Raw genomic sequence first — 22,713 nt, forward strand, 5'->3', positions numbered from 1 at the left:
GCGCACCCTTTTCAAGAGCTGTACTGAAGTACTGGAACATGTGTTCATCGCCATCAAATTAGGAAAGACAATACTCTTCATCACTTAGATGGTCTACTATATACTGGAGTTCAGTTTCTGTAAGCGGTCGATTTCTAGACATCTAAAAAAACAGGAATAATGTACTGGAAAAATCTAACCAAACCTAAATAATGTACTAGAAAAATTGTAATGACAAATAGGCCTAATAAATAATTTAAAGTCTTATAGAACCTTGTCTAGCAAATAAATACTAAACTTTGCTTTAATGTATCCGTAAAAAATTTAGTATTGTGCGTAAACTACGATCTCGAGATTTTGTTGGTTTATTATGTGAATGATCTCTTATTTGGTACAATTCTCAAAATGATTAAAAATATTTTCCTATCGCTAATGTCAAACAACAAGATTTTTATAGAAAGTTGTTGCCACAATATTGTTTAATAACTGGCATAAGTTTCAAAACTAAGAAATAGAAATTGTTTGTACGCAGAGATAAATAAAAGCAATGAATTTTGGGGGTTAGAATTCTCATAAACATAAAACATATTTATTCTTGCAATAACTATTCCAGTGCTTTTAAAGAATTATTTGCTAGTTAAAAATAATAAAAAAAGTACACTTACCTTCAATTTTTGTCCAAGTAGTTTATTCCAAATGACACTTGTGCAAAAAACAAAAATAAAACTGAACGATTTTTTACATAGACTGTTGCAGAAAGGCGCGCTGGTAGCTTATCATACCAGTTTTGTAAAAAGCACGTCGTTACCACGCCGCATACGTTTTCGGTATTCACACCTACCAGCAAGCATTCAGTGTATCGACTGCGCCTATAAGGATTGTTTTCACCGCAACTCTGATGACAAAATAAGTCGTAATAGCTTATGGTATATATAGCTACCAGAGACCGTTAAAGGGTTAACCCTTTACCCTTACCCCTTACCCATACGATGTACCCTCATACGAGGGTACATCGTATGACACGTTTAAGTTTTGCACCAGGACATGTCGATTGAGATATTAACGACCGCGCTAATATTATTTTTATTGATGAGTCAAGATTTGCACTTTGTGAATACGACAGTGCAGTGCAAAGTGTCGGTTGGAAACATGTAAACAAGTAAACATACACCTGTAAACATTTATGGTCAAACTCTTTAAAAGCCACAACCTTAATCTGGTGATAAAAGTAAGGCTCCTACGATGTTATATCTCAATATTGTACTGCGAAGTTGAATCCTGGACACTTACTGAAGCGATGGAAAAAAAACTTGAAGGCTTCGAGATGTGGCTATAGAGACGTATCCTAAGGATACCATGGATGGACAAGATAACCAACGAGACCGTACTACGAAGAATGGGGAAAGAAAGAGAAGAGATGTTTACAATTAAAAAGAGAAAATTAGAATATCTCGGACACATAATGAGAAACGGTACTAAATACAGATTACTGAAAATAATCCTTCAAGGCAAAGTATTCAGAAAGCGAGGTACAGGGAGAAGTTAGAATATAATGGTTAAAGAACTCGAGGAAATGATTCTCCACAACAACAACTAATCCATTTAAAGCATCAGTTAATAAAATAATTATAGCCAGAATGATGACCAATATTCGAAACGAATAGGCACCAAAAGAAGAAGTCATAATGAAAGGGTTCATAAAAACTTACCAGTTCTCAGCGCGTCCCTTTTGATCCTATCATAATCATGCCAATCAATTTTTTCATTGTCAATTAAAGCCACCTGTAAAAAAATAATACCAATGAATTTCATATTATACATACCTAATTAATGTAACGAATATAATATATACGTGCAGTCACTGAAGGTTTTCACCTCCGATTTCGTTGAACCTCCATCGATTTTCATGAAAATTGGTGAGTAATTAGAGGATACCTCAAGGAACAATGGTGACATGATGCCAACTTGCGCTTTTACCCTGGGGGTGGATGCCACCCCTTCTCGAGGGTGAAAATTATTTTATTAAAAAGAATACCAAAGTCGATAGAGGGACAAATTATAAGCAAAATTTGTTATATAAAGTTAATAAAATAAATCAACACTTTTTGATTTATTAAAGACCAAAGATTTTATTTTTTCGTAAAAAAATGCATGTTTTAAATCGGTTTTTCACGTATAAATCAAAAGTTTTAAGCTGTTACAAAAAAGTTATTATTACTGAAATTGAAGATAATAAAAAATTGAATACATTTGTCACATAAAAACTAAACTAATGTTAGTTCAAAGTGAGTTATTGACAATTGAATGTGTATTTTTTTCGACGAGTACTCAAATCTATGTATTCAAGCTTAAATAACGGAAAACGATGCAATGTATAAAATATTCCTGCTAAACATTTGTCAACGTAATTCAGAATACCTATCAAATGAGCTTCAGAACAAGGTAATAGCGTCAAAATTAAGCAAGTTATAATGAAAATAAAAGAACCGTTTCGATTTTTTTAGGGAAAAATGAAAAATAAAACATACGCCATTTCCACAAAAATTAAAATTTATCGTAATCCTTACAATAACTTCTTTACATTAGCATAATTAATGTTTTCGATAATTTTGACCAGTTTAGAATGCATATTTTTGAAAAAAAGGTATAATTTAAAAAATCATGATTTTTAAAATTATTGTAATTCTCATATTCTTTTGATATCAACTTCAAAAATACTCAATATACGTAAAAAATTACATATAACCAAATTTTAGTTATTTCTATGCCAAATATTTTACCTGTTTTACTATTCTATAGGGTAAAAAATAACCGAGATAGAAACGTTTAAATCTTAAATTTTGCTGTGGGAACCATGCAATCGGGGTCATTTAACCTTTTATTTTTAAAAAAGTAAGGGGTTTAAAAGATTAGGTTCAACGTGCTTAAATAGCACTTAGAATTATCTTTCAAAAAGTTTTTAGATGAACCTGATATCGTAAACACAAACGGAGTTATTAAAAAAAACAATAAAATATTTTGGAAAAAATTTTAAAAGATAAATTTTGAAAAAATTTTGGAGCATAAATTTTAACGCTATTAACATGTTCGGGGGCTCATTTGATAGATATTTTTAAGTACTTTGACAAATGTTTAATAAGTTGATGTTATAAAATGCATCAATTTCCCGTTATTTCAGGTTGAATACTTAGAGTTTTTTACTCGCCGAAAAAAATATACATTCAATTACCTATAACTCACTTTTAGTTAACATTAAAAGGTTTTTCTAGTAAGGGGTTTATTTCATTTCTTATTAGCTTTAATTGTGATAATAATAACTTTTTTGTAGAAACTTACACTTTTTGAGTTATTGATGAAAAATTGGTTAAAAACATTCATTTTTCTCAAGAAAAATTAAAATCTTTGATCTTTAATAACCCAAAAAGTTGAGATTTATTTCAATAACTTTATATAACAAATTTTGCTTGAAATTTGTCCCTCTGTCGAATTATGGGGTTAATTTTAATAAAATAATTTTCACCCACAAGAAGGGGTGCCATCCACCCCCAGCGTAAAAGCGCAAGTTGGCACCATGTCACCTTTGTTCCTTGAGATATCTTCTAACCACTCACCAATTTTCATGCAAATCGATGGAAGTTCAACGAAATCGGAGGTAATAGCTCATATCCACCTTCAGTGACTCCACTAGCTCCTGAATGATTTTTATGATTAAAATGGTAATATGCTGCAGCTGAAAAAGCTTTTCTGCCTATTTTCAACATTGTATCTTGAATATCTTCTTGGAAAGCATTATATCTAGCGCAAAAATGAATATAAGTAAGTAATAGCTATTTGTATAACAAGGGAGGAAAGTGCTTCTTTTCCTCCCGAGAATGAAGTTTACTGCCCGACGCGTAGCGGAGGGCAGTAATCATTCAAGGGAGGAAAAGGCACTTTACTCCCATGTTATACATATGGTTTTTCCACCTTCCTCAAATAACAAGTCATTTTATCATTTTTACTTAATTTATTTATGTAACTAACCAACAAAATTTATTAGAACCAAAACTAGCAAGTAGGTACAATATAACTGTCAACTGTCAAATATAAGTCAAATTATTAATGTAAACATTGTTAAATCAGAATAAAAATTTACTGTTTTTTACCATTCTGCAAAATACAGAGTGTTTTTAAATAAACGTTAAAATGTATAGATACTTACGTAATAGAAAATAGATATTGTACAGGGCGTCAACAAGTTATATTTCATGAATGAAATACCATGACGTCACTTTTACTTTTCCTCCCTAGGGAGGAAAAATATTTTCCTCCCTAGGGAGGAAAAGTACAACTTTGCTCCCTATAATCAGGTCCGGAAAAGTATACTTTCGGTAGAGGTAGGTGGAAAAATTATTTGCAAACAAATTCCCCATCACATGCTGCTTATGCAACTTATAAAAAAATCTATCTCTTAGGATCGTTTAAACACAGCGATATATCAAACAACTTATCAAGGTCAATCGAGTTGTTGCAACTTATCATTGTGTGTAAACGGTGCATCGCACGACTTATCAAAGTTGGAGTTGGGTTGAGGTTGGTATCAACTTATCACAAGGATCGAGTTGTTTTAATTTATCGTCGTGTCTAAACGGTACAGCGATTTATCATTGGACTTGGGTCGTATCAATTTAGGAGAATCTTACCGTATTAGAATTTATTTACATATATAATTAAATAATGTACAGGGTGATTGATTAGTGGGGTAAAGCTACGTAGATCCGTTATAGTAATAGATAGCAATAAAAGTTAATAACAAAAATTGTAGCCAACTTTTAGATTCACATTTATAAAATTAATTAGAATGTTACATAGGGTGTTCGATAACATAGTGGCAGAAATCATAGAGCAAAACAGCGAAACCAAACAAGTTTGATTTCTCCGCTCGCACTCTTTGTTATTTTTCCGAAAAATGAATCTCGATGTCCTGATATCTGAAGTGTTTCAAAGAAAGCTGTTTTTGAATCAGTAAGATTCCCTATTCAGATGACGACGATGGCTTTTTAAATTTATAACTTTATGCAATTTTATAATTAAATAAATATTATGTAACTTAATAATTATTATTAGTTCTACGTTCTACAGTGTGGCAAAACCAAATGGAATAAATTCATTATTTCGTAAACCGACGACTAAAAAATCCGGACATATTTTTAAATTATGATTTTTTGGCATTTACATACTAGTGACGTCATCCATCTCGAAGCTGAAATAAAAAATATACATGCGGACCAATGTAAAAAAGGTCATTTCATTGTTGTCTTCTTACCGGCGTGAGAAATACAAAATAAGATTTACTATTTTATTTGGACATAAGTCACAATTCGAGTTTGAAATCAAGTTTACTTGACGTTTCGAGTTTCACTTCGGAAATCGTTATCAGTATATAAAAAAACATTCATAAATTAAAAATTTAACTTTTGTTTCTGGTGAAGCAACGCAGTTGGAACAAGCAGAATATTATAATTATTGTCACTAGAGTTGCACAAGTTTGACTTGAATGTTTGAATTTGACTTGAGTTTGACTTAATTTCAAGTCAAACTCAAGTCAATCCTTCTGACAAATAATTCAAGTCAAGTCAAACTAGTCAATCATACAGGTTTGAAAATTCAAACTGTTTGTCAAACTAGTTTGAAAGAGTTTGAAAAATAATTTATTTCGTAGATATAATTTTTTAACAATCCACGAGGAAAATAAACTTCCTGTAGCTGGCTGTATACCATAAATCACAAAAATACAGGATCCTTCGTAAAAGGTATATTTAAAAGACCCTAATAAGGGTTGCATCACAAAACAAAACGTTTTCGGATTAACAAGTAATCCATCATCAGTGTTAAGCCAATAACATGCATGCGTAAGCCACCAAAAAGTTATGGGTAAAAACCCTTTAAAAGGTATAAGATCTTATATTATACTACATATTATGTTTAAAATAGTTAGATGTTGCAAATATTCCTGGATATTACCCAGGGCAACACAGGACTCTAACCCACGTGGATGTCATATGAAAGGGATGAACCTCACATATTGAAAATTGAGTGTCAACTATATCTTTTAAAGGGTTTTTACCCACAACTTTTTGGTGGCTCACGCATGCATGTTATTGGCTTAACACTGATGATGGATTACTTGTTAATCCGAAAACGTTTTATTTTGTGATGTAACCATTATTAGGGCCTTTGAAATATACCTTTTACAAAGGATCCTGTATTTTATTCTTTTTTAATTTTTTTATATACTTTTTTGTTGAGATAGACATGTCAGTTGCCAATTAAGATAAGAAATTTAATAATACATTGAGTGCCATATAAATCATCCTTTAGTTCCAATAATTTTAGTATTTGTTTCCCTCTACTCATTTTTAAAAATCATGTACAATAGAAATAGAACACTGAGATTTTCACAGTAAACTATTTTTTAGCACGCACAACAAAATTAAATAAAAAAATACTAAATGAACAGTTTTTGGTTTAATGGGATCTAGCTATTTTTATAATTTTCTGCTTTTATAACCGATAACAATAAACATCGGCATCGTATTCAACGACAGAACGAAAGTCATAAAAAAAGGTTTAGGAAAGTTAAAAAGGAAGAAAACAAAGAACCTCAAAAATCTGTTTCCGTACCAACCCCTTTTTAAGGATGTTAATTCCTTGAAATTTTATGGTCAAATTTGGATTATCTACATTTTTTCAATACAACCGCCCTAGAATCTCATAACATGTGGTCTGTACTAAAAGTATAAGTCAAGCTGCGTAAAAGTGAAAGCAGAAGGTACTATAATAACAGTAGAAGTTGACCTGTACCTTACAAAGCAGACTTTTGAAATTAAAAGTTGTACTGTTGGAATAAAATCAATATTTATACATGAAAAACAGGCTATTGATTTATACTCTTAGTACAGAAATGATTAATAGACATTTAAAATTCAAAATATAGAAGAATCCCGAAAGGTCAATTTTATGACTTATACTATATTCTTAGTACATAGCACGTTAGACATAATAAAAAGATTTTATAAAGATTATTTGTATTTTTCAATTTAATTACATATATATAAACACAACATTTTCACTTTAAAAAAATTCCATCATTTTTTGACGGAAACTTCAAAATTAATGTGTACATTAATGAGGACAAAACTGTTATTCTGGCCAAACGCTTAGTTTAGCATAAACAGACCAAAGTCGGCGCTTAGTCTATAATTGCGAAACTGTTATGAATGGCACTTATGGATATATGGCAGTTATGAATGGCAGTTAAGAATGGCAGTTATGAATATAGTCTTGTTATGCAAAACTAAATACCCTTAAGAGGAAACAGTAGCGATCAACAGGTAGCAAAAACGCGTTCCAAGATTGCGGCTGTAATTTTTAATATTTTTTCGAGATATTTGGCACACGCATTCGTAATATAATAAAGAATGGCGCTACAGAGCCCAATTTGAAAAATATATTAATACGTGGAAATTACTCTGTAATTAAATACAATATTAAAAAAACGAGCCTGTACCGCCATTAAGAAGAACAAAAAAATACACTTTCTTCAAATAAACTTTTTTATACGATGCCTAGATTTTGTGTCGTTTTGGAACTACTAAATTTTTTTATTTCATTAGTAGTTCCAAAATGACACAAAATCTAGGCATCGTATAAAAAAGTTTATTTGAAGAAAGTGTATTTTTTTGTTCTTCTTAATGGCGGTACAGGCTCGTTTTTTTAATATTGTATTTAGTTACAGAGTAATTTCCACATATTAATATATTTTTCAATTTGGGCTCTGTACCGCCATTCTTTATTATATTACGAATACGTGTGCCAAATATCTCGAAAAAATTTTCAAAATTACAGCCGCAATCTTGGAACGCGCTTTCGCTACCTGTTGATCGCTACTGTTTCACCTTAATAGACAGAATGTCGCTTGGTTTATTTTTGTTTTTCTTAGTAACCGTTAACGTGACAATAACAGGGATTTTTCCAAGATAGTTTTAACTATGTGTCACCAGAATCCGCTGTTATCTCGATTTTAAAGAAATGGCGCTTGGTCGAGTTATGCATAACGCTGTCCTTTTAAAGAATTAGTTCACTGTTTGTGATTTTGTAACGATGTTCTTTATTTTTACATAATAGAAGTATGTATGCACTTTGCAATTTTCATTGTTTTGAAATTACCTGCCGCAACGTCAAATAAATCAGTATATTTATTTTTCTTCATTAATACTGCTTCGACTACAGATCGTTTCTCTTAATTTTTGCAGTGGGAATACCTTCAATATCGGACTCAATTTGTTCTGGTACTTATTCTGAACCGAAAAATATCCACATTCAGATATTATCTCCCAAAGTCACACACTTCAAAATGAACGTAATAAACAAGCCAAACATGGACGTCTAAATATGAACTACAAACTAATTTGTGGAGTAGCAGAATACCGATTCAGACCTATCCAAATAAGTCACAACAAAATCCGTACGCTCTCGATTAGAATTGGAAATAAACACCTTGCCAATATGACGTTCAAACTTCAAACTGTTTGAAGAAGTTTGATTTCAAGTCAAACCTAAAGATATCGAAATCAAGTCAAGTCAAACTTTTTTACAAAAAAAGTTTGATTTTCAAGTCAAGTCAAGTTTGTTGAATAAAATCAAACTAGTTTGACTTGATGCATCTCTAATTGTCACCGGAAAGCGAAAAAGTAACGCACAACTTGAAAGAACTTATATATTTCTAACTTCGTTTCTGGTGAAGCAACGCAGTTGGAACAAGCAGATATATTATAGTTGTGTCACCGGAAAGCGAAAAAGGTAACGCACAACTTGGGAGAACCTATAGATTTCCAACATGGTTTCTGGTGAAGGAACGCAGTTGGAACAAGCAGATATATTATAATTGTGTCACCGGAAAGCGAAAAAGGTAACGAATAACTTGGAAGAGCCTATAGTTTTCTAACTTCGTTTCTGGTGAAGCAACGCAGTTGGAACAATCAGATATATTATAATTGTGTCACCGGAAAGCGAAAAAGGTAGTCCCTGAAAACTATAGGTTTTTCCAAGTTGTGCGTTACCTTTTTCGCTTACCGGTGACACAATTATAATATATCTGCTTGTTCCAACTCGTTGCTTCACCAGAAGCGAAGTTAGAAAACTATAGGGTCTTCCAAGTTGTGAGTTACCTTTTTCACTTTCCGGTGACACAATTATAATATATCTGGTTGTTCCAACCCTGTTGCTTCACCAGAAGCGAAGTTAGAAAACTATTGATTCTTCCAGGTTGTGCGTTACCTTTTTCGCTTCCCGGTGACACAATTATAATATATCTGCTTGTTCCAACTCCGTTGCTTCACCAGAAGCGAAGTTAGAAAACTATAGGCTCTTCCAAGTTGTGAGTTACCTTTTTCACTTTCCGGTGACACAATTATAATATATCTGGTTGTTCCAACCCTGTTGCTTCACCAGAAGTGAAGTTAGAAAACTATAGGTTCTTCCAGGTTGTGCGTTACCTTTTTCGCTTCCCGGTGACACAATTATAATATATCTGCTTGTTCCAACTCCGTTGCTTCACCAGAAGCGAAGTTAGAAAACTATAGGCTCTTCCAAGTTGTGAGTTACCTTTTTCACTTTCCGGTGACACAATTATAATATATCTGGTTGTTCCAACCCTGTTGCTTCACCAGAAGCGAAGTTAGAAAACTATAGGTTCTTCCAAGTTGTGCGTTACCTTTTTTGCTTTCCGGTGACAATTATAATATTATATCAGCTGCTTTTTCCAACTGTGTTGCTTCACCAGAAACAAAGTTAAATTTTTAATGTATGAATGTTTTTTGTTGATATTTTCAACTCAGGCGCTCCAAAATCAACAAACCACTCGCAAACCCGTCCAAATACGTATTGCGAACCATCAAAGCTTTTGTTGAAAAACCGACAGAAGTTGACGTGCCTGATCCCTTGATCACGCATTTTTAATTACTTTTTCTTTTGCGTAGACAGACGAATAGGGAATGTTGTATACAAATTAAAGTACGGTAATGGTACTTTTTAATAGTGATATAAAATACAGGGTATCCCATTTAAATTTTACTGAAAAAATAATGTACCTACCTACTTGAGTTTTAACTCACCCTTTATTAGATATAAAGTAAATTAGCAATATCAATCATTTTTAAAAATTTTGACAATAAATAAAATATGGCATCAATAAACCATTGCCGTTGTGCTTATTTTTATTTATACAGTGAGTTGAACTTGTTACGATTTTCATATAAAATTGGTTATAACTTTGTAAATACCCTGTATAACATACCCAACCTTTATATTTTGAAAGTAACAGGATCTATTTGTTTACGATGAAAACTAGTTATAATTCATTGAAGGGTCTAAAAGGGTCTAATGTACACAATGGTCCCCTCTTCAACTTGTTGTGGTCAACTTATCGCAGCGTCTCAACAGCATTTCAACCTCAACAAATCACAGCAACTTGTCATCACAACTAGTTGCTGGACTTATCGCTGTGTTTAAACGCCCCTTTAGACTTAGAATATGGGAAATCCATTTTAGCCCAGTAAATGAACGTGAAATACAGCGATACCGTGTAATTTTCAGGGTCAACTCCAAATTGCATGAAAATTTGCATTTAGATTTTAGTTGCACTCCACTTCAAAGTTGAAATTGTGTCGTTGGTTGCTTTTACTTGGGTGGTGACAGTCTCGGGGGTTAAAAAACGAGCGTTTAAAATAAGTCCGGAAATGCATAAATTTACTAATTATAAGAAACTTTCATTCTATAGAGTTAAGTAAGTCAATACTTTTCGAGTTATTTGCGATTGAAAATGTCTAATTTTTGACAAAAAAATCACGTTTTCAGGCTGTTTTTCGCAGATTAATCAAAAAGTAAATATTTTATCGAAAAAAATATTCTTAGCAAAAATGCAGCTTATAAAAAATCGAAAAAAAATGGTGTATTAATGATGTCTAAAAACCCAACAGAATCAAAGTTGGAGAGTTATGAAAAGTATATTTATTCTTATTCTTCAAATTCCAAATCGACTACTTCAAAGTGAAATAACCAAAAAATTAAATAATTTTCGGGAAAAACTTATTAAAATGTTTAAAAAAGGTTTATTTTTATTTTTTATAAAAGTTTCTAGCACCAAACTAAACGAGTTATGCTCAAAATAAAGTCACCCTATTTAGCACTTTAAAGAAAATTAATCGTTACCGCTTTACCATTCGCTTTATACTTATGTGTCTTGTTTATGAGATCTGTAAGTTTGACTAGTTCGAAGTGCTTATTTTTGAAAAACTTTGGTTTTATAGTAAAGAAAATTTGTCTAAAATTTTTGGAAAATTGCCCTTTTTTCGAAATAACTTGAACAGTTTAAGTGATACGAAAAATCTCAAAGAGTAAAAAATATAAGTTTTGTTTAAAAATATGCTAGTTTCATTTTGTTTTTCTGTAAGGCAAAAATTGGTTGAGATATGGCTGTTCAAATTTTGCATACACTCGTGATTAGTGATTCATTCAAACCCTTTCAACTATAACCCTTTCAAAAATAAGCACTTTAAACCGGTGGATCTTACAGATCATATAAAAAATACATAAGTAAAGTAAATTTTTTGTAAAGCGGTAAATGATTAATTTCATTTGGGGTGCTAAATAGGAGGAGATTTTCACGATTTTTTTTTACTAAATTTTATTTTGAGCGTAACTCGCTTAGTTTTGAGGCCATAAACTTTTATAGAAAATAAAAATAAAGCTTTATTTAAACACTTTAAAAAATTTTTAATGGGTTTTTCCCGAAAAGTGCTTTTTTTGGTTAGTTCACGTTGAAATATTCAAATTGGAATTTGACTAATAAGAACTTTTTTCATGAGCTATAACTTTGCTTTTGCTGAGTCTACAGACTTCACGAATACACAACTCTTTTAGTTTTTTTTTCTATGCTACATTTTGTTACGATTATTTTTCCGATAAAATACTTAGTTTTTGAGTTATTTGCGAAAAACCGCTGAAAACATGTTTTTCTTATCAAAAAATAAATATTTTCAATCGCAAATAACTCAAAAAGTATTGACTTACTTAAAAAACTCTATAGAACGAAAGTTTCTTAGAATTAGCCAATTTATCAATTTCCGGAATTATTTTAGACGTTTTTTCACCCCCTAAGCAAAAGCAACCAACGGCACAAGTTCAACTTTGAAATGGAGGGTAAGTAGAATCTAAATCTAAATTTTCATGCAATTCAGAGTTGACCCTGATAATTACACGGTATAACTGTATTTCCCGTTCATTTACTGGGCTATTTACACATTCTAAAAATTTGTTGTAATTTAAAATTTTAGTTGTATCCAAAACAAGAAAAACCTCTTGACAAGAGGTTCAGAGTCATTTTCAGTGATGAATCGAAAGTTGCTTAGAATTAGCCATTTTGTCAACTCCTGGACTTATTTTAAACAGACGTTTTTTTCACCCCCGAGAATGGGTGACTGTCACCCCCTAAGCAAAAGCAATCAAGGGCACAAGTTTAACTTTGTAATGGAGGGTAACTTGTTGTTTGTGTAAGGGCTTTTGGAAACAGGTTATTAAAAGTAAAACATGAACCATTCCATATAGTCCAGAAAAATAAGATTTTTCTCGTGACACATCCTCCTCCAGGCCGAAACCAAATATTTTGAGTAGTATGAACATCTATATTAATAACCTATATTATGTTTCCTGTAGTCGATTTTGATGATATATATAGTATATAGGTATAAACAAATAAAGATCAAAAAACGGTAAATTTTCGCTTTTTTCATCTACAGGGTGTCCCCGAAAATAGTGCGTTCCTTAAATGTATAGATAGAAGGCACCATGTAGAGCAAAAAAGTCTTATAACATTTTTTTCTAAATTCAGCTATTTAACCAAAAAACGAAAATACATTTTGATATGCAAATTGAAGTCTGACAACACCGTGAAACACAAAAGCTAAAGGTTGACACATTTAAAAATAGTAGGTCTGTAGGTCATTTGTATCTGGTAGCTAGTACAGTAAAAAGGTAAATATCAACCAAATGTTTACATTTTTCACCCCATCCTGGGTCCCCTCATATCAAACAAACCAAGATATCAATAGCAAAAATGCCACATTATTAAAGCAAGAAATAATTATTTGACACGTAGGCACCTACATCTAGGGGTGTCAATACCCTAATTCACACCTCAAGTAGTAAATAAACAAGGGGTTCCATTAAATTAAATTTCCAGCCACAGGTTCTTCTACGCCATGTTGCCGGCTCCTTTAAATTAATGAGAATAAAAATTCACTCCTATGGAGAACAATGTAATTTTTTTTTTTTCGAAACGGTTAACTTTAGGAAAATATGTTATAGGACTTTTTTGTTCTAAATTGTGTATTATATCCACACCTTAAAGGAACGCACTATTTTCGGGGACACCCTGTATTACTAAAAAGTGAAGCATTCTAAGTAAATTTGAGAATAAGAAACTCATAAATCATATAAAAAACTTCAATATATGGCGTTCGCTGAATATGTCTATACTTATTTGTTGCTTAGAAAATTGCAAAATAAGTCATACATTTTGAGATTTTATAAATATTCATATCTTATGTAAAAATTAAGTTAGAACCTTCTTATTACACGGAATGCTGAGACTTCTTGTGCTTAAATTATATTTTAAAGTTCAAAGCAATTGGTCAAATAGTTTAAAAGTTATTTAACTTGTTTATCCCAACTTTATTTTTTTTGCAACACTGTAAAGCAGAAAATTATGAGGATACAGTAATACTTCAGACAGTTTATGAAAAAATAACATTTTTACTATTAACTTAATTAAAAAAAAAATGACATAAAGTAATAATTTTAAACAGTGTAAAATTATTTTGCAAAAACATGTCGATTTTTTGCTTATTTATAAACAATTAGAATAACTTTTTAACTGTTACCCGTAGAAAATTATTTTTTCATATTTGGAAACACTGAATTTTTATACACATTTAGAAAGAAAAACAATCGTCCTAGGACAATTAAGGACAAAGTTAGCCCCCCCTTTTTTAATTCACTAATTCTGCAATACAGTGGAACCCCGATAAGTCGGCCCCCGATAACCCGGAAGTCCGGCTAACCCGGACCTATTTTCATCAGATAAACATTTTTATTTTCAGTACATTTGTATTTTGACAACGACACCCAATTTGGGCGTCGAAACGTTAATAAAATTATTTATCAATTTAATTGTGGCTTATTTCCCATCAAAACAGTTAATTATCAGATGAACATTTCAACAATAAAAATGTATGTAATATAATATTTAAGAGATAATTTGTATTTGTGTAATTTGAACTATACGATAGTAAAAATGACTCATGGCACACGCCGGCAGAAACAACAGGCACCTGTCTGTAGTATTCCCTTAAATTTTTATTTGAAACTGTCTTAGAATTGTTTAAAATAGACTAAAAGACTATTATGCGGGCTCCACACTCTCGGCGAAGTTACTTCGCCAAAGTTGACAGAAGTCCGAAGTACTTACCCTCTCTACACACTCGTTCTACTTCGCGAGGAAGTGCGATACCGACAAAGATCCCTTTGACTCGGACGCGCCAGACCGACAGAGAATGGAAGTAGAACTAAGTGAGGCAAAGTTCCACAAGGTGGCCGTCTACACTCTCGTACTTGTTGAATCTCGATCGACTTCGGCGAGAGTGAAGTGCGGGCATTAAAAAAATTCTTTTTTAAACAGTGGTCTTTAGTTTTCACTGTTCTTAAATAACATAACATCGTTCCGATTGTGGTGACTGTATTGTGTGTATTACCGTCTTGTATTGTTCGCTTCCGTTTGCTTACGTTTGTGTTTGCGTGTTTTTAGTAATTTAGATGTGTAGGTACTGTGCATATTTATATATATATATATGTATATATATATATATATATATATATATATATATATATATATATATATATGTAGTGACTGTTAATAATACAAAATGAATAATTTTGGGGAATGCAGTCAATGTGTTTTGGGCTGATTAAAAGTGTAACACTTTGAACTTTTGTCGAGCTTTCGGACAATTTATTTCCTTTATCAAGACAATCTAAAAATACAAATATTTAAATTTAGATGAAAACTAGAAAAATAAAAACTTACTGCTCGTGGTTTACAAAATAACTAACATACTTATAAAAAACATAAAAATTCTTTCTAAAAAATATAAATTGTAAACGTAAATTAATTTTGAAATATGTCAAAAAGACATTAATCAAATGTAGTTAGACTACTTTAATAACTCGATAGATTGGGAAAGAAGTTAGTTAACAGTGTAGAAAATAATGATATAAAGATATAAGAAAATTTGAAGTTATAATTATTAGTAAGAAAAAAAAAAAAAAAAAAAAACTGATAGTAATGTAAAAAACGTTGATTTAGAATGTTATAAATATTTTTTTTTTCTTTTGATACTATTTAGTGAAATTTTAAAAAATTAATAAGACCAAATTGTTTATAAAATATATATATATATATATATATATATATATTTATGCACAGATATCAAAGTGAGGTCCTGACATTACGCGCACTTAGTGAGGACCGGTAGAAAACGTAGACATAATCGTTTCATCTCTTCATAGTGACCTTGACAAGTAAATAGCAATTAAAAAATGACGAGTATACACAAAAAAAATTACGTATATGTGCCCCGTATTGTTCAAGTATATTGCCACCCAAGTGAGGCCATTATACGCAGCTATTAAAGTGAGACTGTATATACTTTTTCGTTATGCGCACAAAGTGAGGACAACTTTACGTGTATATTTCCTTACAGCTCATCAAGTGAGGACCATACAGTGTTGTCGATAAATATGAGATTAATCGTTTCTACTGCCTTTTTCTGTATAACACAGTAAGAATTATTATTGTTTCGATGTTTCAGTCACTTGTAGTTATAAGAAGATGTGGACTCTTTGTTCTTGCTCGTACTGTTTGTTAATTTTATAACATTTTAGTACCTCAGCATTAAATCACGGTAGCCTTATCGGAGACTAGCGTTAATAAAGAAATAGTTTTATATTTTTTAATAATTTACGTTAAAGATGGATAGGAAAGCAAGAATTTTGAAAATAGCGTTAGTTGAGAACAATAATAATCAAAATGGAGGACACAGTGATAGTTCAGTTATGTGAAATTTATATTGAACTTAACATATAAATATAAAAGCCCGACTTTTGATCTAAGGGGAACACAGTTTTTACGGTACATATCTGTCATTTGTCAACCCCCTCCCTTCCATTTCCCCCACCCCTTATTTTTAAATAGGGAAGAGGGGCGTGTGCTAGCTCATTTGAAAGGATATTCAATTCTCTATCCAGTATTATTAACATTGACATAATTATCTATACAGAGTGTATTTTAGTATAGGTACTGTTGCCCCTGTCGATTTTCATTTTGAAATGAAAATTTTAGAACCTTAATTTTAGTATACAAGATGATTTACTTCATTTAATTAAACTTAATGTACCTTTTTTACTGACTTAATTTTACAGTTATTCCACTAGATGGCAAATACAGTGAATATTTGCATATGTTTTATTTCGAATAATCATTTTAAAATAGTTTTAGTTTTCTATTTTCTCTGAAAATTGTTGCAAGCTTCTTGTTCTTATACTTAAAATCATGTCACTACAAATTTATACGAGACTACATATTAAGAGTATAGAAAGTATTATAATATATGACATACATGCTTTTTTCCATTTATTGAAGATATTTCACCTTATCCTGAAACAATGCAATGTGACCAAGTGTCCTCAACTAAAAAAATATATCCCACTATTTTGATATTAAATGTATATTTTGTACTATAAACCGTATTGAAATAGATTGCAACATGTGTGCGTGGTTGGGATATTGACTGCGAAACCTAAGGCTTCATTCGCCTAATCATATTTACCTTTGATTCTTATAACAATAAATAAAATTGATTAACATTTTATATCAATATTATTAGTGTTTTTAAACAATATCAGTATGATATATCAGTATGATAAAGTCAAGATGAACAATACTATAACAGAAAGCTTTGAGGTCAAACAAGGACTGCGACAGGGTGATCCATTATCGCCTATAATGTTTAGCATATTACTAGAAAAGGTTATACAGGAATCAAACATTAATAGAACAGGTCTGATCTACCACAAAAAACATCAGTGCTTGGCATTCGCAGACGATTTGGTAATCTTGGCTAGGAGCAAAATAGAACTTATAGAAACACTCATGAAACTCGAGGAGAGGGCAGCAACCAAAGGATTGTATATAAATGAAGCAAAAACAAAGTATATGGAATGGACAAATAAGCAATTCGTTCGGGGGCAATACATAACAATGACAACAGCGAAGGGAACACAGTATAAATTCGAAGAAGTTGAGAGATTTGAGTACTTAAGAACTGTCTTCACAAGAGATCCTAACTGTGAAGAAAAAATACAAAAGAGAATTATGTCGGACAACCGCGCTATATTTGCTTTTAATGGGTTGTTAAGAAGTAAACATATATCACGAAGAGCAAAACTAAGAACTTACAAGACCGTAATAAGGCCGATAGTAACGTATGCTTCTGAAACATGGGTCACAACAAGAAACATCAAGAGTTGTTATTAGTTTGGGAGAGGAAAATGCTGCGCAAAATCTTCGGTGGGAAAAACTTAAATGGACAATGGGTAAGAAGAACAAATAAGGAACTAACTGAGCTCTATCAAGATCCTAACATACTAGCAGTAATTAAGGCGCAAAGACTTAGATGGTTGGGCCATGTGCAGAGGATGATTCCATCTAGAATTCCCAGAATGGTACTATCTAGTGCATTGGCAGGGAAAAGACGAAGAGGAAGACCGAGGTCACGATGGAGTAATGGAGTTAGAGAAGATATGAGAAGAATTAACTTAAGGAACTGGGAAACAAAAGCGACTGACAAAAGGGAGTGGAAAAGAATAGTACATCAAGCCATGGGCCTACTAGGCTCGTAGTGCTTACATATTATAATATCAGTTTTCTAATATTATCCAGTTCCATATCCAGTTCCGAATCCAGTGGTTATATTTCTTCCGTATTGTTTAGTTTCGCTTCCAGTGATTGTATTTTTTTTCTTGTTTTTTTTTGAAATATTTATTTATTATTTTATTACTATATTTTTTTATTGTGCTCATAATAGATTGCAACATTGTCTACAGACATGAATGCAGTAACAATAAATAAAAAAATCGGAGATCCACACCCCGGATTTGAAATCGAAACCTCTGCTTTACGAATTCGAGATCCGAGGTCTACCCACTAGGTCACTAGGCTATCGCTCTTAGACAATATTTTTTCCTGAAACGGGGAACTTTTAAAGCCGTGTCTAGACTATGTAACAAAATATGCTAATAACAAAGTTGTACAACAAATTTGTTGTACAACTTTGTTATGTAACTTGTTAATAGCATGAGTATCCAGACTATATAACAAAAAACAAAACAACAACATGAGCATAAAGTTTGCAGCATTTTAGATGGATAGCTGGTGGGTTAGGTAGTATATAAAATTGCGTCATATAAGTATGGAGGATCTCTTCATAACAACAGCAGCTTGTGTAATATTGTGGAGGCGACACCGGCGTGTTAAATTAATATTTTGGATGTGTCCTTCATTAGCAGCTCGAGCAAAATATAGGTAGTGGTACAGCTCTTTTAGCTGATCTGGAAAGAGATAACATAGACCCATCGACAGGAGACATTAAATGTGATGGCAGTTTTAAAAACTTCTTAAGAATAGAAAGTTCTGATTTTGAATTTCTTATAAATGAAATCGGCCATAAAATAGGCAGGAAAGACATTTCGAGATGCAATTCCAGTAAGAGAAAGATTAACAGTTATATTATTAGCAAAGTATATGAGGCGTTCTTTGCAAAAACCCCAGTTGTCCTTTTTTTTCAGAAATGGACTTATGGCTTCTATGGATTGAAGGACTAATTACCTACGTTCCTTGCGTAAGAAACTTGCATTAAAATTACAGTAGTTCAAAATATAAGCGACAAAAATATAGGCGATTCCGCCTAAACCCCATATGTCAAGCGCAATTCCCTTCAAAACCATAGTTGTTATTGGTGTTTTTGCGGGAAACTTTATCGCTTGGCTGTCAGAACCGTGGGCTGTCAGTAGGTTTTTATAGGTTAAATATCCTTCGAATAGTTGTGTTGCGTGATATTATAAGTAAACACCATTTTTCGTTCATTTTTTATTTTGGTTTATTACTATAAATATCGTTTTTCCTATAAATTAATGAAAAATTCCTGCAAAAACCCCATATGTCAAATGAATAAATGTCCTTCATAAATAAACAAAAGGAAAAAATAATGTTATTTATATTGTAAACTGTGTGTAATCATCAAAATAATAAATCACTAATTTGAGAATTTCCGTAAGCTTAATAGGGTTCAATTAAATAACTTTTTTTTAAATATCTCCGATGTTGTAAAAAGTGACATATGGGGTTTTTGCAAAGAACGCCTCATATTTTTTAAACTTTTTACTCATTGTTTCAGAGAGGAAGTATAACATTTCTGTAGAATTTAATTCCTCAGTATTATCGTCTTCACCTGTTCATGATTGAGTGTCACTGTCTGTTTGAATTGGTGTAGCTGGAGAAGTAGCGGATGTAGGTGTAGTGGACGGAATAGAAAGGCTCAGATATATTGTATGATTGAGTGCCTGTTTGAGTAGCTGATGAAGCAGTCTGAATCTGGTAGCGAATGAAGTGAATGTTACAGGTTTTATGTCTGAACACTCTGCTCTGTATAGAATAGTATTTATGTCAAATTTAGAGTTGATTTGCATCGATTTGCTGTTAAGGTTCCGCGTACTGCTTTTCTTTTGTTGGCTTGAGTTATAGGCGTACGTGCATTGCATTAGTTTTAACTACAGTTTCTGTATCTATTTTCACTTCTATTTCAGTCTATTCATCGTGTTTTTTATTTGTTTTTTAAATTAATAAATGTAGCTCATCCCATAGCAATCCCATAATACTCGTTACTTACGAAATAGCTCAATTAAATGAGTAGTCAGTTCTTTCGACAATTTCATCGCGTAAATAACCCTACGTGAACAGAGCAAAGAAAAATCTAGCACAATCACTCCAGAATGAACAAGGCGATATGACTCCAACGGTTGCTGCTCGCGTAGGTACTATGCCAGAGAAATGTTTCAATAACATGTTTTTAGGTGTAGATCAGTCGCGGTGCGGTTTTATAACTTTCTTTGATGTTTACCGACATCTGTTGGATAACATAAAACATGCTATATAACCAGAAAAATGTTATACAACACTGTGTTTTAAAACTTGTTTATTTAAAATTTTGTAACAAGTTACAAAACTTTGTTATTTAACATGTTTTGTTACATAGTCTGGACCCAGCTTAACGGTAACTTCTTATAGGTAATACACTACAATTTCTGAATATTTTTTCTGAAATCTATCGAATGGTACCAAACACGACCCCACGGAGGTGGGGGGGGGGGGTTACTTTAAAATCTTAAATAGGAACTCCTTTTTTTTATTTCAGATTTGGATTCTTTGCGTAAAAATAAGCAACTTTTATTCGAAACGTTTTTTCTAATTACGGATAGGTGGCGCTATAATCGGAGAAAACGGGTGTTGGAAATGGAAAATTAAATTAAAATATGGAAAGTCCCCACTAAAATGGAAAATTTTACTTAACTTTTTTGGTTTTAGAACCTAATAATCACAACCCAATAGGTCCCCAAAGCGCTCGAGTGACTGCACATTTAGCATACTTTGCTCCCCTACTATATATGTATTATAAATAATATGCGAATTGCGAAGTAATTATTAACCCAAACAACCATAATTCAACTTTTATTTACTAATAAAGAACTGGACGAAAGTGTCACATCAGCTTTTATGAAACGCATGAATATTTACATAAAAAGGTAAGTGATCTGCTTGAAATCGATATTCCCAAAATCATCTAAAAATTGTTTATACTTGAGTACTTTGAGACTCTTGTATGAAATGTGAATACCGAAATACGATTAGGAATCTCCATTATGTAATTTTTAAATAATACATAATTCTTAGGAAATGAAAGGTATTATACAAATGTGTTAAAAAATACTACCTACTGAAATTTTTTGATGGCAATAAATGATGAATTGGTTTATCGAATTTATTTTTAAGGTAATACAGTAGCGATCAACAGGTAGCCAAAACGCGTTCCAAGATTGAGGCTGTAATTTTGAATATTTTTTCGAGATATTTGGCACACATATTTGTAATATAATAAAGAATGGCGGTACAGAGCCCAATTTGAAAAATATATTAATATGTGGAAATTACTCTGTAAATAAATACAATATTAAAAAAACGAGTCTGTACCGCCATTAAGAAGAACAAAAAAATACACTTTCTTCAAATAAACTTTTTTATCAGATGCCTAGATTTTGTGTCATTTTGGAACTACTAATGAAATAAAAAATTTTAGTAGTTCCAAAATGACACAAAATCTAGGCATCGGATAAAAAAGTTTATTTGAAGAAAATGTATTTTTTTGTTCTTCTTAGTGGCGGTACAGGCTCGTTTTTTTAATATTGTATTTAATTACAGAGTAATTTCCACATATTAATATATTTTTTAAATTGGGCTCTGTACCGCCATTCTTTATTATATTACGAATACGTGTGCCACATATCTCGAAAAAATATTCAAAATTACAGCCGCAATCTTGGAACGCGTTTTCGCTACCTGTTGATCGCTACTGTTTCCTCTTAAGTAAAATATGTCATTTGGATATTTTTTTAAACTCGATAGATCCTAGGGACATGTCGGTAGATCGGTAGGATCATCACTTTTGGGAGTTTTGGGAATATCCCAATTGACAACGCAATATACACCGACGCCGTCTACAACGAGCGACGAATCAGAGATGCCAGATTGGGGTACTTTCGCCCATTTTTAGGGTAATTTGAAAGCACATGGGAAAATTTTTATAGGTTGAATTGGTTGGGGAATTTTTCGGGAGGAAAATTGAGCAAACTGAATTGCAATATAAATGTATTGTTATGATCTGCTTTTTATTAATTATATATTAATTATTATTTATCTGATTAATTATTTAATTGTCGCAAATCATACATAAAAATGAATAAGAAATCTCAGGGTGCCTTTTTATACTATAAAAAAAATCTAAATTATCTCACGTTATACTTATCTTCTCTCGTGGGTTCAGTATCTCTTAGTTGATCCTAATCGGGATAAAATAGGGAAAAGAAATAAAGCAAAATATTAAAATAAACATACAGAATTGTCTTTTATTTGTCAAAATCAATACTCTAAACTCTATCAAATCTAAAACCTGTGGACACAGATGTCTGAATGAAATCTTTACCACTTAAATTTATTATAGTTAAAAAAAAACAATTTATCGGTTTGTTCCCGGTGACTTTGGTAAAACAAACTAAACAAAACAAATTTATGTATTCGCAAGATTAGCTATACTTCCTATTTACTTTTAGAAATATTGGAATTTTAATCCATATGCCTTTTACTCAAAATTTTAGTTTCCGAACATAAAAATATCTTTCACATAAGTTGACTGACCTTTTGCTTCACTCACTCTGATGTCTTCTCGTGACCCAAAACAGCTCTCCCTCGTT

At 31.8% G+C, this 22,713-nt stretch overlaps 1 protein-coding gene across 1 annotated transcript in view; it reads right to left on the reverse strand.

The window, feature by feature from the left end:
* The window catches only part of LOC114340315 (N-acetylgalactosaminyltransferase 6), a 119,956-nt gene that overhangs the window by 86,703 nt on the left and 10,540 nt on the right, over positions 1-22,713 (reverse strand). Inside the window, exon 2 of the mRNA XM_050647833.1 lies at positions 1,689-1,761. Within this exon, the coding sequence (XP_050503790.1) occupies positions 1,689-1,761 (73 nt within the window). The remainder of the gene's footprint in view (positions 1-1,688; positions 1,762-22,713) is intronic.

The sequence above is a fragment of the Diabrotica virgifera genome, chromosome 3 (assembly GCF_917563875.1).
Source record: "Diabrotica virgifera virgifera chromosome 3, PGI_DIABVI_V3a".
NCBI classification, from domain to species: domain Eukaryota; kingdom Metazoa; phylum Arthropoda; class Insecta; order Coleoptera; family Chrysomelidae; genus Diabrotica; species Diabrotica virgifera.